The sequence below is a fragment of the Adiantum capillus-veneris genome, chromosome 20 (assembly GCF_014529385.1).
Source record: "Adiantum capillus-veneris isolate H3 chromosome 20, ASM1452938v2, whole genome shotgun sequence".
Classification (NCBI taxonomy): Eukaryota; Viridiplantae; Streptophyta; class Polypodiopsida; order Polypodiales; family Pteridaceae; genus Adiantum; species Adiantum capillus-veneris.
In genome coordinates, this window is record NC_140950.1 from 104,921,948 (window position 1) to 104,939,757 (window position 17,810).

Sequence of the window (17,810 nt, forward strand, 5' to 3'; positions counted from 1 at the left end):
GCACTGTAAAGAACCTATTTTGCAAAAAATTGCATTGGTAAAAATTCTGCACAAAAGGACATAATTGCTTGTGCAGTACTCCTGCAATGGAAACGGAGGCTGAAATGAGCCCGAATGGAAATTTTGAGCTCAAAGTATTCGTCGACCTTCCGACACTCACCAAAGCTCACTCAAATTGAGAAAGTGAGCAGGCATGTGTTGGCGATGACTATGCTCGAGAGGATGCAACCTGCTCTGATACCAATTGTTGGAAATAGGGTTGCAGGGAAACACACATAGCTTGGAGAAGATGAAGAAGCTCAAGGCACACAACAAAGAGTGTATTGCTTAATGCACAATGAAAGATAAGTTAGCCCTAGAATGATGGACATATATACAATGCACCGGGGAAAAAACCTCCTAGTGAGTGGAAAAATGCTCCGCTGGTCCTAAGTGTGTTTACACACATATCACGACCATGTATGTATGGTAACATTACCATCTCAGTGTTGCAGACTTCAGTTCAACATAAGCACCCATAAGCAAACCTCCAGAGAAAGTGATCAACCTGGAAAAAATTAGAGGAGCTACGCTAGAGGGCCTTGTGGGAACTAGAAGTAGCCTAGAGAAAAATGAAGTCCTATCATGAGAAACAACTAAAAAAGAAAAGGTTTAAGGAAGGTGACCCATCGCTGTGGTTTCTTGGGAGGCCGAAAGCCAAGAAAAAGGGTTTGACCACTAGATGTTCCGGACCATTTGAACTCCATAGCCTTTATGATAATGGTTCAACCAAACTTAAAGATCTTCAAGGATTGGAATTCCTAGATTGAGTAAACATGGGCAAGCTTAGGTGATATCAAGTTAGGAACCACGGTTAGGAGGAGACTCGGGTACCAAATTAGGGGTTTCAAGAGAAGCCACAAGCTAAGGGTACCTCAAGCAAAGAGGGCAAAGAGGAGACACAACCTAAAACGCACAAGAACCAACCAAGGGAAGTGATAATGACCAAAGCAAGGCACCAATAACAACAAGCCAAATAGGGAATGGAGGAATTGTGTGAGACCGCCATCATGGCAATGATAGGGCTAGAATCAAAGCAGGGGATAGGATGTCTTGCATTGAAGAACCACTCATCATGCACACTCACTCTCATGATTTTAATGTCGTTAGTGGTAAGATTTTGGGCATGGGTATCGATGGCTAGGCGGCCCGAGAAACCAAAGAGTGGAGCATGACAAAGAAAATCACTCTAGGACGCACTCATCTTTCTCTCAGTATTCCTTGCAATCATCTTCCTCTCTGCACTCTTTGCGCTACAAGCACGTACATTGTAAACCTGTTTTTGCAGTTCTTTTAAGTAAATTTTTTAAACGATTTTAAATGTCATGCTAAATAGAATCTTTTTCAAAATGGCAATTTTAAATCTACTTAAATTTTTTAAACGATTTTAAAAATGTCATGCTAAATAGAATCTTTCTAGATTCTTTTTAAAATGGCAATTTTTAAATCTAGGAGCAGATACGTATCTGGCACATCAATAAAGAAAGTCAGTTTCTTAATTGATACTGCCCGGATATTCTTTCCCCCCCCCCCGGGCCTCCCCTCATCACTATATCACACGGGGACGCTCAAATGGGATCAATAATGGAGGAGGAAAACGCGGAGCGCGTCAATCATGGACCGTCAGATTCGAAAGTTGCCCCAAATTTACTAGTCTGCCCGAATTTACAAATTTGCCCCGAATTTACAAAATGGTCCACATTTCGATATGACATACTCGAATCCCCTATATTTCAATGAACGCATGCGGGAGTAATGGTTAGTGCACATGGCTCGCAGTGGGGAGGTACGGGTTCAAGATGTGGGGTGCGGACTGCCCCGAATTTTACAAGCCTACCCGAATTTATTTTTCTCCCCGAATTTACAAATGTGCATCTGACGGCCTGAATCACCTCAACCGTAGATCCCATTTGAAGCCGCCCGTGCGAGATAGTGTGGAGCCACCCCACCCCCCCCCCCCCCCCCCCCCCCCCCCCGACGAACGATGATGATGAGGGGGGGGGAGAAGAGGGGGAGATGAACAAGCATTAAACAAATGGGGAACCAGAGTTGGAGAAGGAACTAAAGAAGTAAGGAAAAGTGCAAGAGGACACTTCGGCAAACTGGCTAGTGAAGAGGTGAAATATGAGAATAAACTGGTAGAGTTAAAACACATGGTCATAAATTTCTTCAAGAACTGGCCAAGGCAATGTCCCTATGATAAGACCGAATCTCAAGTACCACCCCCTCACCCCGCTTGCATTCAAGTAATGGAGAGGCCACTCAAGGTGATCCCGACAAAGGAAATGGGACCAGGACCCAAGTGGACAACTTTCAATCTGGAGAGCCTAGTGATGGACCCGGAATTGCTACTGGGGGATAGGCCCAAGTATGCATGCATGGAAGATTGTAGACAGGCCATCAAGGAAATGAAATGGCAAGCTCGACGAAAGAGGGATGACTTGAACAAGAAATACAGAACCTGGAGATCTCACTAGGTATGAATGACTTAAACATTTGGGAAGTGCATGGTCAAGATCATCGAGTTACTGAAGCATTGGTACCAGCTACAATGGAGGGGGGTACACTTCATGGAAACATGCATATAAAAACTTCTAAACAACCCCACGTTGCTATATGCCAGATACTTGAACACTCGGGGCACGTGTGTGAGTATGTAATTGCTTCTAGCACCATTGTAATTAGTAGATTGGTTTGTAATCCGTATTCTGGTTTAAGCATGTATCTTGTACACAACCATTTGTTATGAATATGAACGAGTAGGTGACATGTGTTTGTCTCCAATTGTGCGGCCATGGGAATGTTCTGTTTGTTGCTGGCATAGTCAAGGACTATAGTCAGAATTGACTAACCCTGTAACTTAACAGCAGTTAGATCTAGTACGCCCAAGGTCCAACAACCTCCCTGCCTCTCAAGATTTGACGCACTCCTCCCTCAAGGAAGCATATGCAAGCGAGCGAGAGTGAGAGCTCTACAAGTCTTGCATGCACGACAGGAAGAGAGAGAGAGAGAGAGAGAGAGAGAGAGAGAGAGAGAGAGAGAGAGAGAGAGAGAGAGAGAGAGAGAGAGAGAGCTCAGTTCTAGAAGTTAATCTACATGCCGACACATACTTAAATTTTTTAAACGATTTTTAAAATGTCATGCTAAATAAAATCTTTCTAGATTCTTATAAAAATGGTAATTTTTAAGTCTAGGAGCAGACTTTACTTAAATTTTTTAAACGATTTTAAAATATCATTGTGCCTGTATGTCACATGTGGTAATGCAAGGAACTTGCTGATACACTGCGTGCGAGCCACAAATGGATCCAAGCACACAACAAGCCTAAACTAGTAAGCTCAACGATGACGATGGTGTGTCACTCACCGCTCTACGCTTGCTTCGTGGAGGATTGCTCGCCGCGAAGAAGAGGGAGACGCCGCTATGCCGCGCTCAACCGCCTTGCCGCCGTCGTGCTGCTGCAATGCTTGATCACTCTCTCTCTCACGCATACACACACACACACTCAAGGAGATGAAGAAGAAGAAGATGGAGATGGAGCAAGAGCACTCTTCAATTCCACAAATGAGAGAATAAGTGAATTTTAGGTTTAGTTGACTTTTATATGAGCTTGCCCCATTCACACTTGGGCGCCCATGCTTAGCCAACTAATCCCTTGAATGTTCCAGTTAGAGTGCGCCTCTCGTCGGCGATCACTCTTACCCTTTTCCTATTGGACCGACAAGCCCGATACCTGACTCTACCAAGTAAATAATACAACGTCCGTCGTAGGTGATAGGGTGTCCATGAGCTGTGAGGGTTAACATGCCCCCCGTCCTGATGTAGATTCCGTCCTCGGAAGCTATTGAGTTGCAGCACGTTCATTGAGGTGGAAGAGCATTTGAGATGAATGTCTTTAGCCTTCTTCAATCACTGCAAAATCAAACAACATTGGCACAGTAATTGCATTCTCATATACAATTAAAAAGCATATACAGTTGTAGGCAGACAATTTGATTGGTAACATAATTTTAAACCATTTGTCAGCAATAAACATTAAATTGCAATATAATCAAACGCATAAACAGATGTAAAGGTAAAAAATTAAACAAGTATGGGGTCGCTAATTTAACGGTCGAAAGGTACTAGAGATCAACTATTAATACCATGGGTAAGCTTCTAAATTTTCTCTGGTCAATTAAGTTGTTTAATCGCGAGAGCCAAGTATTTCATGTTCGAGGGCTGACTAGAGGCTATACCTAGAAGACCTTGTAGTTAAGCTACGATAAAAGGAATTTCTCATGAAATCATCGCCTGACTGTTTTCCTTTTCTTTGACCCCCCAAAGTCTTTTCACAGTGATTCAATTTTGATGTGTATGCTTATTTTGTATGCCTTGGATTTTTTGCTTTTCAAGGAAAAGCGTCCACACTGGGAACCTCTAGGGCTCTAGTACCATAGGCGATACATGTGAGTGAAGTACCAAATCAAGCTGAGATTTCTCTTCCAGCTAAAGATTTTACATTGTGGCACTTTGATTTTTTTGTTTGTTCATTTTCAGCATTTTAATTTTGTATCTTTGGGGGGTCATATAACACTGTTACCCTCCCAAGGCTCATCACACTAGTAATCTCCCTTTATAATACTTAAGCTAAAGGTCAATAGGTACTAAGCCCACTAGAAGCCCTAGTACATTTCACACAATGCTACCTAAATCGGATTAAGAACCTAAGTAACCATTGATTATTAGGAAGGCATTTCCCATGGTATTAAGAGAAGATCTCTAACACCTAGCTTGGTCAAACTAGCTTAGTCGGACTGCTTTGATTTTTAAACCTATACAAGTGATTAAGACAAAAAATTACATTGAATTTAATATTTGATACGAAGCAAATGCGGTAAATATAATGCTATCAATCACAATTAAACAGGTCAAAATGGATGCAAAAAAGATAAGGGGCAATGTTAATGGACAAGAAACACCTGTTTGTTTGATGATCGCGCTTGATTTGAAGTGTGAACAAGAGAAAGATTCCATGAAGATCCAAATCCTAACAACAGCAACACGTTCCTGTACACATTAAGAAACACAAAGAATACCTCTAGGAGGCACATCAGTGGGAAAAAGGAACTTTACTAATCACTCAACTCTAAAACAGAGACACTCCTATCGCACTAATTCTACCTACCCTCCATCACTCGAGTGATGAGGAGCAAAGGTGTTTTATAGCATAGGTTTCTGTTTCAGTGTACCGGATGTGAATGTGTAGGTCTGAGTCAATGTTTTGACTTTTATTGTGCCTTTTGGCTTGACTAATGCACCAGCTACGTTCAATCATTTGATGGAGAAATTTTTTAGACATATCGCAAATTCACTGGAGTGTTCTTTGATGATATCATCATCTACTCCAAGTCTTTGGAGGAACATAAGCAACATCTCCAAGTGATTTTTCAAGCATTGAGGGAGAACAAGCTTTATCTCAACCAAAAGAGAAGCGAATTCTTCCTTCAAGAGATTCAATACCTAGGTCATATTATCTCGAAAGATGGTATCCAAATGGATCCATCAAAGTTAGAGGTAACCCAAGAAATCCACATGAGCTAAGAACCTTTGTTGGTATGTGTGCATACTATAGACGCTTCATAGCAAAATTCTCTCAAGTAGCAGGACCACTACATGACTTAACTAAGAAGAACGTTAAGTTTGTATGGACTGCTAAGGAGCAAAATGCTTTTGAAAATCTCAAAGAGAAGCTTACTTCCCAACTAGTCCTCGTGCTTCCGGATCTCTCAAAGCCATTTGAGGTCCAATGTGATGCTTGTGGTGATTGCCTTGGAGCAGTTTTACTTCAAGAAGGGCATGCCATAGCATATGAGAGCCGAAGGCTCAATATTGATGAACGAGCCTTGGGCATTTATGAGAAAGAGCTTTTAGCTGTTCTACATGCCCTAGACACATGGAAGCACTACCTATTGGGGACTGCATTTATTCTACGAACCGACCACCAAAGTCTCAAGTATTTCATGAAGCAAACCAAGCTTTCCGACAAACAAATGAGGTGGGCAAATTTTCTTTCGCAATTTAATTTCCATATTGCTCACATAGCTGGTAAGCACAATCAAGTAGCCGATGCACTTTCACGACGACCCAAAGTTAATGCGGTGTCTATAGCTACTCACAATGATCTATCCTCTATGATAGATGAGTATTCTACTGACCCTGACTTTAGAGACATAATGTCAGCCCTTGCTTTGGGGAAGAAAGAGGAACCATTCACCTTGCAGGATGGTTATCTTCTCCACGGCAATAGGCTATGTGTTACCCATTCCCTTCGTGAGAAAGTTATGTATAAATCCCATGCTCCTCCATATGCGGGGCATAGAGGTATTCAACCTACTCTCCGAGGAGTAGAGACGTACTTCTATTGGCCTACCATGAAAGCGGACATACAAGAGTATGTATCAAAATGTGTAGTATGCCAAAAGACCAAGTATGATAGAGGGAAGCAACCTGGATTACTCCAGCCATTGCCTATTCCAAATTCACCATGGGAGAGTATATCTATGGATTTCATCTTTGGATTACCCAAGTCTATCCATGGGAATGAAGGAATATGGACAATAGTCGACAGGTTTAGCAAGCAAGCACATTTTATTCCTGTCAAAAAGACTATTAAGGCACATCAAATGGCAACTCTCTTCATATCTCAGATTTTCGAGCACCATGGATTACCCACATCCATTGTGTCAGATAGAGATCCTAGAATGACCAGTAATTTCTGGAAAGGTCTCTTTGAAAATCTAGGAACAAGATTGAATTTCTCTTCGGCCTATCACCCACAAACGGATGGCCAAAGTGAGATAGCCAATCTTACAATACTTGATCTACTCAAGACTTATGTTACCGAAGTAGATCAACGCTCACAATGGGAAAAGTACTTACCTCTTGTAGAGTATGCTTACAATAATACTGTACATGCTTCTATGGGAAAAGAACCTTTTGAGATCATTGAGGGAAGACCTAAAAGTCCCTTGCTACTCAAAGTACATGGGAAGATCTTCGCTGCCGATGAGTATAGCCGTGACCTACAAGAATCTTTTCAAAAGATTAGGGAGGCTATATCCATCTCTCAACAAAGGCAAAAAGCTGCTACTGATAAGCACAGAAGAGCCTTAATGTTCAAAGAAAATGATTGGGTCTTACTCAAGTTTCCTAAGGCTCGATTAGGGAAAACGACGGGCAAAAATCCTACGGGCCATCAAAAGTATTATGCTAAACTAGCAAAAAGATACTATGGTCCTTTCCCAATCTTGAAGCCCATCAATGAGACGGCTTATCAACTCAAGTTGCCCAACCATTGGCTCATACACAATGCCTTTCATGTAAGCCTACTTAAGCCCTATAAAGGAGAGCCACCAACTGAACCAATTATTGAAGACCCTCCCGAAGTTGAAGACCAAGAAGAGGTGCTACAACCCGAAGCCGTCCTTCGGCATGAAGACAAGGTACTACGACATGGTAAGATTATCCGACGGTATCTTATTAAGTTCAAAAATTATCCTTTTGAAGATGCTAGATGGATGCAAGGAGTACAACTTAAGGATAGTATGAACCTTGTCAATGCTTACAATGCTACATTAGAGTAAGCAAATGTACAAATTTCTTTTAAATGACTCATGTTTTTGTCTTATAAGACTAGTCCTCTTTTTAATTGTGCACAAATTTAACTAGTATGCATGCTTAGAATCATGTTTATGATGACGACGTCTCTCAAACACCAAGTAGAATTTGTCACTCTACTTTGGGAGAATGACATGGACTAAAGAGCAAACATGCTTGCGGAAGCTATGTCTCCCAAGCACCAAATGGATTAGTCATCCATCTTGGAAAGATGTCATAGGGTAAAAATGGATCCTCTACCCGCTAAGTAAGATTGACTAATGACTAAGGCTTTATCTCTTCTACCTCATAGTCGAGGACGACTATGATTTCAAGAGCGAGGTAATGTCATAAAATCTAATATCTAACCAACCCAAATGATTTTCTCATATTAAATTGATCACTTAATGTGGGAGAATAAACGGGAACAAGTGTTAAGATATAGATATGTGCTTATAGATCTATCTCAACACGGGGCCAATGGTAAAGGGGCCCAAATGAGAGATGGTCTATCAAAGAGCAAGGCTAACCAATGGAGCATAAGACCTTAGGGTTAGCTTCATTGAAGACCTCCAATAATGTGTGTAAAAGTCCTTTGACCTTAGGTAAACTAGGGCTGAGCTTGAGGCGGGAACCTAGCCCAAGCTCGAGGTGCTTGTCGTGCTTGAGGTACTTGTCATGCTTGGGGTGCTTGATTAAGGTGCTTGAGGTGCTTGATCTGCTACATGCGAGGTGCTTGACTTGCTACTTGATTAAGGTGCTCGAGGTGCTTTGACATGCTTGCCTGAGATGCTTGTGGGAATACACCCTAATCCAAGTGCTTAGTCATGCTTGATGACTAAGGTGCTTGAGCACCAAAAGTCAAAAGATCCCTACAAGAGGGGGGGCCATCCCTTTTCCTAGGGACTAGAGAGAGAACACACACTCACACACACAAGGAAGGCCCAAGCTTGAAGAGGCAACAAGGACACATGTCAGGCCCTTACCTATGCTACCTTCATGAGATGCTTGAAAACTATTGGTTGGCCACCCAAGGGGTCCAATAGTAATTTAGGATATTTAATTAAATGATTTAGCATTTATCTAGCCCTCTCTCTCAAAGGGGAAAGGGGGACACTTGTCTCAAGGCTACCCCTACAGCTTGTAATGCCTCCTGCTCATGATTGGCTAGGGCTGGAGGGGTCCAATGAGCTTCAAGCATGAGCTACAAGGGGGGGTCGACCCAAGCAATCTAGGGGGTTGCTTAGGGGGTATACTCACCCACACACACTCACAAACACTCTCATTGTGTGCTATGCAAAGTGCAAGAGCTCCCTCTCCAAGCAAGTAGAGGTTGAGAGCCTACACCAACACTCTTGGCTATGGAGTGCAAATCCAACCAAGAGCCATGCTTCAATGCTTAAGCTTGCCATCTCCTTCTTCTTCATTACTATGCTATTATGTATGCTAGCAACAAGAGTATGATAAGTGAGGAACTAATTCTTTCTCCTAGGAAATGTTTCTTCTTCCTCTTCCCTACCCTCATTCCCTGCTAGCTCTCTCCACCTTCGAAGGTGTTTGAGGTCTTGGGACTGAGGCCTGGGATAGTTAAAGCTTTCTTCAAGTTTATGTTATGTTTGTGATGCATGAAGCTTTCCATCTTCATTGCATCACCTAGGTCACAAGGAACACAAAGACTGTATTGTAGCAAGTCTCTCTTAATGGGAGAAATCATAATACAAATGCCTATTGGAGGGGGGACCGGCTCCACATAAATCCTGTCCTCAACTGTTGTCATGTTCTCTAAATTCTCTCTCTTGCAAAAGTATTGTTCATGCCAAGTTAACTAATTGCTATGATTATGTTGCTATCTTCAAATATGTTCACCCGTTATGCTCACAAAGTTATTTCTCAAAAGTACTCTCATTAATTTCCGCTATTCTCAAGTTAAATAGGCCAATTCCATTACAACTACACACTAACACACTCTATTAGCTCTCACGGATCTACTTCCTACTTACTGTACATTACATTACACAGAAAACTAACAACCTTAATACACAGAGAATAAACACAGTACTTTTGAAAACTCCATTAATAAAAAAAATACACAGTAGAACACAAAATCCTTCTTCTCAACACATACACCCTCCTTCCTTACCTTTCCTACAATTAAAATTGCACCACAAAAGAAGCACAGAGTGCCATTCAAGCTTAGTGTATGGCATTCCCCGGCAGCGGCGCCAAAAATGTGTGCGTATGTCGCACGTGTCAATGCAAGGAACTTGCCGATACACCACGTGCGAGCCACAAATGGCTCCAAGCACACAACAAGCCTAAACTAGTAAGTTCAAAGATGACGATGGTGTGTCACTCACTGCTCTATGCTTGCTTCGTTGAGGATTCCTCGCCTCAAAGAAGAGGGAGACGCTGCTATGCGGCGCTCAACCGCCTCGTCGCCGTTGTGCCGCCGCAATGCTCGATCGCACACTCTCTCTCTCTCTCTCTCTCTCTCACGCATACACACACACACACACACAAGGAGATGAAGAAGAAGAAGATGGAGATGGAGCAAGAGCACTCTTCAATTGCACAAATGAGAGAATGAGTGAACTTTAGGTTTAGTTGACTTTTATATGAGCTTGCCCCATTCACACTTGGACGCCCATGCTTAGCCAACTAATCCCTTGAATGTTCCAGTTAGAGTGCGCCTCTCATTGGCGTTCACTCTTACCCTTTTTCTATTGGACTGACAAGCCCGGTACCTGACTCTACCAAGTAAATAATACAACTTCCGTCGTAGGTGATAGGGTGTCCATGAGCCGTGAGGGTTAACAGTCATGCTAAATAGAATATTTTTTAAAATGTCAATTTTAAATTTACTTAAATTTTTTAAACGATTTTAAAAATGTCATGCTAAATATAATCTTTCTAGATTCCTTTTAATATGGCAATTTTTAAATCTAGGAGCAGATACGTATCTGGCACATCAATAAAGAAAGTCAGTTTCTTAATTGATATTGCCCGGATATTCTCTCCCCCCCCCCCCCCCCCCCCCCCCCCCCCCCCCCGGCCTCCCCTCATCACTATATCACACGGGCATGCTCAAATGGGATCAATGATGGAGGAGGAAAACGCAGAGCGCGTCAATCATGTACCGTTAGATTCGGAAGTTGCCCCGAATTTACAAATTTGCCCCGAATTTACTAAAGGGTCCACATTTACAATATGACATAATCGAATCCCCTATATTTCAATGAACGCATGCGGGCGTAATGGTTAGTGCACATGGCTCGCAGTGGGGAGGTACAGGGTCAAGACGTGGGGTGCGGATTGCCCCGAATTTTACAGGCCTACCCGAATTTATTTTTCTCCCCGAATTTACAAATGTGCATATGACGGCCCAAATCACCTCAGCCGTAGATCCCATTTGAAGCCGCCCGTGCGAGATAGTGTGGAGGCCGCCCCCCGAATTTTACAAGCCTACCCGAATTTATTTTTCTCCGCGAATTTACAAACGTGCATCTGACGGCCCGAATCACCTCAGCCGTAGATCCCAGTTGAAGCCGCCCGTGCGAGATAGTGTGGAGCCCCCCCCCCCCCCCCGACGGACGATGATGATGAGGGAGGGGGAGAAGAGGGGGAGATGAACAAGCATCAAACAAATGGGGAACCAGAGTCGGAGAAGGAACTAAAGAAGTAAGGAAAAGTGCAGGAGGACACTTCGGCAAACTGGCCAGTGAAGAGGTGAAATATGAGAATAAATTGGTAGAGTTAAAACACATGGTCATAAATTTCTTCAAGAACTGGCCAAGGCAATGTCCCTATGATAAGACCAAATCTCAAGTACCACCCCCTCACCCCGCTTGCATTCAAGTAATGGAGAGGCCACTCAAGGTGATCCCGACAAAGGAAATGGGACCAGGACCCAAGTGGACAACTTTCAATCTAGAGAGCCTAGTGATGGACCCGGAATTGCTACTGGGGGATAGGCCCAAGTATGGATGCATGGAAGATTGTAGACAAGCCATCAAGGAAATGAAATGGCAAGCTCGACTAAAGAGGGAGGACTTGAACAAGAAATACAGAACCTAGAGATCTCACTAGGTATGAATGACTCAAACATCTGGGAAGTGCATGGTCAAGATCATCGAGTTACTGAAGCACTGGTACCAGCTGGCATGGAGGGGGGTACACTTCATGGAAACATGCATATAAAAACTTCTAAACAACCCCATGTTGCTATATGCCAGATACTTGAACACTCCGGGCACGAGTGTGAGTATGTAATTGCTTCTAGCGCCATTGTAATTAGTAGATTGGTTTGTAATCCGTATTCTGGTTTAAGCATGTATTTTGTATACAACCATTTCTTATGAATATGAACAAGTAGGTGACATGTGTTTGTCTCCAATTGTGCGGCCATGGGAATGTTCTGTTTGCTGCTGGCATAGTCAAGGACTATAGTCAGAATTGACTAACCTTGTAACTTAACAGCATCTAGTACGCCCGAGGTCCAATAACCTCCCTGCCTCTCAAGATTTGACGCACCCCTCCCTCAAGGAAGCATATGCAAGCGAGCGAGAGTGAGAGCTCTACCAGTCTTGCATGCACTAGAGAGAGAGAGAGAGAGAGAGAGAGAGAGAGAGAGAGCTCAATTCTGGAAGTTAATCTACATGTCGACACATACTTAAATTTTTTAAATGATTTTTAAAATGTCATGCTAAATAAAATCTTTCTAGATTCTTTTAAAAATGGTAATTTTTAAGTCTAGGAGTAGACACTACTTAAATTTTTTAAACGATTTTAAAATGTCATGCTAAATAAAATCTTTTTTAAAATGGCAATTTTATATCTACTTAAATTTTTTAAACGATTTTAAAAATGTCATGCTAAAGAGAATCTTTCTAGATTCTTTTTAAAATGGCAATCTTTAATCTAGGAGGAGATACGTATTTGGCACATCAATAAAGAAAGTCAGTTTCTTAATTGATATTGCCCGAATATTCTCCCCCCCCCCCCCCGGGGCTCCCCTCATACTATATCACACGGGCATGCTCAAATGGGATCAATGATGGAGGAGGAAAACGCGGAGCGCGTCAATCGTGGACGGTCAGATGCGGAAGTTGCCCTAAATTTACTAGTCTGCCCGAATTTACAAATTTGCCCCGAATTTACTAAATGGTCCACATTTACAATATGACATACTCGAATCCCCTATATTTCAATGAACGCATGCGGGCGTAATGGTTAGTGCACATGGCTCGCAGTGGGGAGGTACGGGTTCAAGACATGGGGTGCGGATTGCCCCGAATTTTACAAGCCTACCCGAATTTATTTTTCTCCACAAATTTACAAATGTGCATCTGACGGCCCGAATCACCTCAGCCATAGATCCCATTTGAAGCCGCCAATGCGAGATAGTGTTTCCCCCCCCCTCGTCTTGCGCCTTCTCGCCCAGCCTCGCCGTGACTCCCTCCCCCCTTTCCGTGTTAGCTTTCGACCTCCGAGCCCTCCCCAATCCACAAACACCTAAGCGCAGAAACCCTTGCCTGCCTCCCCCATTCACCTGCAGTGATAGCCGCCTGCAACTCCAACGCTGAGAGAGAGAGGGGCTCGCTTGAGTTGACCTGACATCTGCAGACCACACACACACACACGCACAGAGAGAGCTCACCTCGGCTCGTGCCCCTCAGCTGCAAATCAGCGCCCATTCGTGGCTTAAAAGCCTTAAAGAGTTGCTGCCCACCGCCCTTCAGAGGCTTCCACAGGCATCCACAGAGAGAGAGAGAGAGAGAGAGAGAGAGAGAGAGAGAGAGAGAGAGAGAGAGAGAGAGAGAATGGCGGAGCTCCACCAGGTGTCGCACAGAGAGGCACACACAGAGAGAGAGAGAGAGAGAGAGAGAGAGAGAGAGAGAGAGAGAGAGAGAGAGAGCACCGCCGCCAGCCTTTCTAAAAGGCCTCTCGAAGAGCAGCCAAGCATCTTAAAAAGATTCTCCGCCAAGCATCTTAAAAAGATTCTCCATTTGCACTTTTCAAAAAACAACCAGACATACGTATTCACATCAAAATTTAACGTAAAATCGAAAATTTCACCTCCACTCTCTCTCTCTCTCTCTCTCTTCAGGAACCCTCGCTGTGGGCGGATACTCACCACTGGTTATCGGGAACACAAAGGAAAGACGTGTACGCGAAACGGTCATGGTGATGGTGTTGCTGCAAGGGAGCTAGGGACTAAAGATTAAGATACAGAATTACGCCTAGTTTTCTCACAAAATGCACCACCTCCAACTGCAGAGGAGGGCTGATGACTGGATCAGTGATTAGTGGGTTGTTGCTGTTACGGGCGTCTGTAAGTGTAAGCCGTTGTCCACTTCTATGTATTCAGCACGTGTGGAGACCTTTTGCTTGGGCCCCTTCTGGTTTTTTGAATTTTGCAGATGGCTTCTGGCATTGCTTTTCTCAGTTTTAGATGGAATGCAGTGCCATTTTGAGCATACAGGCTAGGCAAATAGAGCTACAGCTGGGTTTTGCCATGCGAAATGTCTCTGAAACAGCGAGATGGCATTGCATGATCTGACATGAAGCAAAAGGTTCATGGATGGGAAACATTCAGCAGCTACTCATACTTTTTCCCCAACTGAAAGTAATGCACAGGAGGAAGGAGAATTTGGAGATGTGGTTTTCTGCACTGAATCCTTGCAAAAAAGATCATGATGGGAAATTGTTCCTCACAAAATGATTGTCCAGTATTTACATGGCCACATTTCCCTCTGTGCTAAGAAGATTATCAATCATGGAGAAGCATTTTGATCTGGTTTCACTTTCAGTTAAAGCAAGTTTGAGGTCTATGTGTGTTCATGCTCCTCTTAGAGATGTGATCAATGCAGATATTTGTCAAGATCAAAATGAAACCAGTCGAGAGAGAGATGGAAGCCCTGCTAGTGATGAGTCAGATTTGGGTGTTGTTTCTTCTTTAGGAAATACGACCAACACAGAATGTAATTTGGTCGAAGAGAAAGAGGCAAGTCCTTGGATAAGAAATCCAAGCGACAGAATGGATGGCCAAGATCCAACGGATAGTGTTGCTTTAGTTGGAGAGGAAAAGGCAAGCCCCAGTAACCATGAGTCAGAAAATAAGGTGCCTGGTTCAATAAGCTACCATACAGATGTCCTTGGAGAAGGCCGCTTGAATCTTTCAAATCCAGCTGCCTGTTTCAAGTGGATTCAAGGCCTTTGCAATGTGGGGCAGGTCGATGAAGCATATAACGTGCTCAATGCCATGATGGAGAACAAAGTCCCTCTGAAACCCCATTTGTTCAATGTTGTGATCGTTGCATATGGAAAGGTCAGAAGATTCCACGAAGCATTAGAAGTCTGTGATGCTATGCGGAGATTTGGATTCCGTCCCCATCAGACATCATATCACACGTTGATGAGTAGCTACTTCAAATGCAGCAAAGTCGTGGAGGCTTTGGACATATTTGACAAAATGCAGCAAGACCTCTGGCTACCCAATGAGGTTACTTGGAGCATAGTCGCATATGGTCTTCATAAGACAGGATATGCAGAGCAAGTAAAGGCACTCTTTCAAGCCAGGTGTGAGGAATCAAGTACCGTGAGCACATCTGTGTGCAACTCTATGCTAGAAAATTTTTACAGGTGCAAGGATTTTGATGCGGCAGAAAATTTTGGGAAAAGAATTTTTACAGGGCTGTGCCAGCCAAATGTATACACTTATGCGACCATTATACGTGGGCGCTGTGCTCAAGGTAAGCTTGATGAGGCACGGAAGCTCTTGCGGGAAATGGAAGGAAGTGGGTTCAAGCCGAATCTTGCATGCTATAAGTCTCTAGTATCTGGCCTCTGCAAAAAGGAGAGGACTCAAGAGGCTTTTGAACTTTTCAAGGATATGCTGGACAGACATATAGATATCGAGGGTGCTTTTTTTGCGGTTTTATTGAAACAATTGGCCGGGAAAGGTATGGTAGATGAAGGCATGAGGGTTTGTGAATTCCTGCTGGACAAGGGCATTTCTGTGGAAGAAGCAACCATTGTTTCAATTCTAGAAGGTTTGAGCAATGCGGATAGGCTTAATGAAGCAAAGCCTTTCTTGGAGAGGATTCAAAAGAAAGGCATTTTGTCCCGGTCAAGATTTATGCAGCAAGCTCTCCGTGCCTTGGAGAGGAGGGAAGCTCTGCATAAAGGCGGAGACCCATTTAAAGCTAGAGACACAGCTAGCAACTGCAAGGGCAGCTAGACTCCATGCAGATTTTGTAGTTGTGGTGCTGTTGTAGCTTTTCAAGCGCTTGCAGATGGCATTCACATGCTGAGGAGGATGGATGCAGTTCTTTGTTGCCATAACCTGTCATGGGTGCCGGGTATCGCACAAACTCTCTCTTTGACGTTGGACTCTTTCCAGGAACGCCTACTGATGCTTGGGTTTTTCTGCTTTACTGGGCCCCTCGTGTACTACCTTGCAATGACGTCGAAGGTTGGACTCAGGAATGCCTACTCATGATCAAATTCACCAGTATGAGAGTCCATTATAGAGAATAGCAAAGGGTTATACTTTTTGACTGAAGGTGCGCACAGTCGGCTTGTGTACCGGTGCGAGATAAGAGACATCAAGAGAAACAAACGGTTACATTGTCCATTCAATTTTTAAGGTTGCTGAAAGAAATTTTCTGCAGGATTAAGCCAAAGCTGTGCAATGAGTAATTGTATGTTTTTGTCTTTAGTTGCATTCAATGTAGTCTATTTTTTTGTAAACAGCCCAGATGTAGAAGCTCAAGATGTTATTTACTTATTTTGTACATCCAATTTTTTTGTTTGTGAGCTCACTGTATTAGAGTTGAAGAAAGTCTCATGATGTTCTCAGAGCTGGTTAGAATCTCTCTGTAAGGACAAAGGTATGAATGTGAGGCCATAGGTGTAATCAATGTCTCTCTTTGGCTCTTCAAGATAAACCTTAGAGAAAAAGGGAGATAGGCAGACAATTGACTTTTTCATGTTTCTTTGATTCATGTTTTTTAACCATAAGTGTGCGGAAATGTTTCAAGAGAGAACAAAATTTTTTCCAACTATCACCCAACAAAGTGGGTTTGGTTAGCAGAGTTAGCTTTGATCGAAAGTCTACAAAATGGGCCCATGTGAGGCTCCATATACAGAAGAGTAGTTAACTTTGTCATACATGTCCAAGAGCTCCCAAGAACCTTGGCCAGAAGGATGTTTGATCTTTCAAGGTCAGATCTGTAGTTCTCGAGGTGAAATTCTTTAGTTTGTAAAATTGGTCCTTTTGTATAAGAGCCTCATATGTGTCCTTTTCATTGAGAATGCAACATGTTACACCTTTTTCTTTTTGTAGTGCATATCTCTGGTTTTTGTTTGCTTTGATGCAATGAATAGACTTTATGCTGAGCAGATTACTTGATTGTTAGTGATTTTGTTGTCCATTTCAAGCCACTAATATCAACATTCGTAGACAAAGTCAGCCTCAAAGTGTCTCCGGTACCCTTCATCTGGGGTACCCACTCAAGTAGCAAGATGCCCCACTTGGACCACTCCCAAGTGTCTCAAGATGTCCGAACTACTACACACAACCTCATAAAATACCCACCAAGCATCACCTCACCTAAAGATAACCCATGCAACGTTCCTCCATCCTGACTGGAGGCATACTTGATGTTTTCCTTCAAACACCACCGTTACCACCCCCCATCTTCAATATAGCTGGATGCCTTGCACATTGCAACAAAAAGTTTGACTAGTAATGGGAAGCCGAATTGTATGGCTCTGTGCGATTAGTATCCATTGTATGTGGCTAGTGCGATTAGTACATACAATGGATACTAGTCGCACAGAGCTATACAATGGATACTAATCGCACAGAGCTATACTAGTCTTTTTGAATGCAACAAAATATGTTTGTGTAGTTTCTTGGAGAAACTTCTCTTATGATGATGATGTTTTCTGTTTGTTAATTTCAACACACTTCTTTTTGGGCACTAACATTCTTAATTGAGGAACTTCTAACAATGAGGAAAGTTTGGGCCATTGGCTAACCTTCTTGTCATGGTCCTAGAGCACACGTGGCAAATTGAGCTGTGCCTGTTTGTTCAAAGTCGGCCTAACTTACATTGCCAGCTAACACT

General features: G+C 43.0%; 1 protein-coding gene across 1 annotated transcript; it reads left to right on the forward strand.

The window, feature by feature from the left end:
• The first annotated feature begins 13,741 nt into the window (after nucleotides 1-13,741).
• Nucleotides 13,742-16,479, forward strand: LOC147433024 (uncharacterized). The gene has a single exon (XM_086492774.1). The coding sequence runs from the start codon at nucleotides 14,414-14,416 to the stop codon at nucleotides 15,914-15,916; it is 1,503 nt and encodes a 500-aa protein (XP_086348900.1). The 5' UTR covers nucleotides 13,742-14,413; the 3' UTR covers nucleotides 15,917-16,479.
• Nucleotides 16,480-17,810: the final 1,331 nt, after the last annotated feature.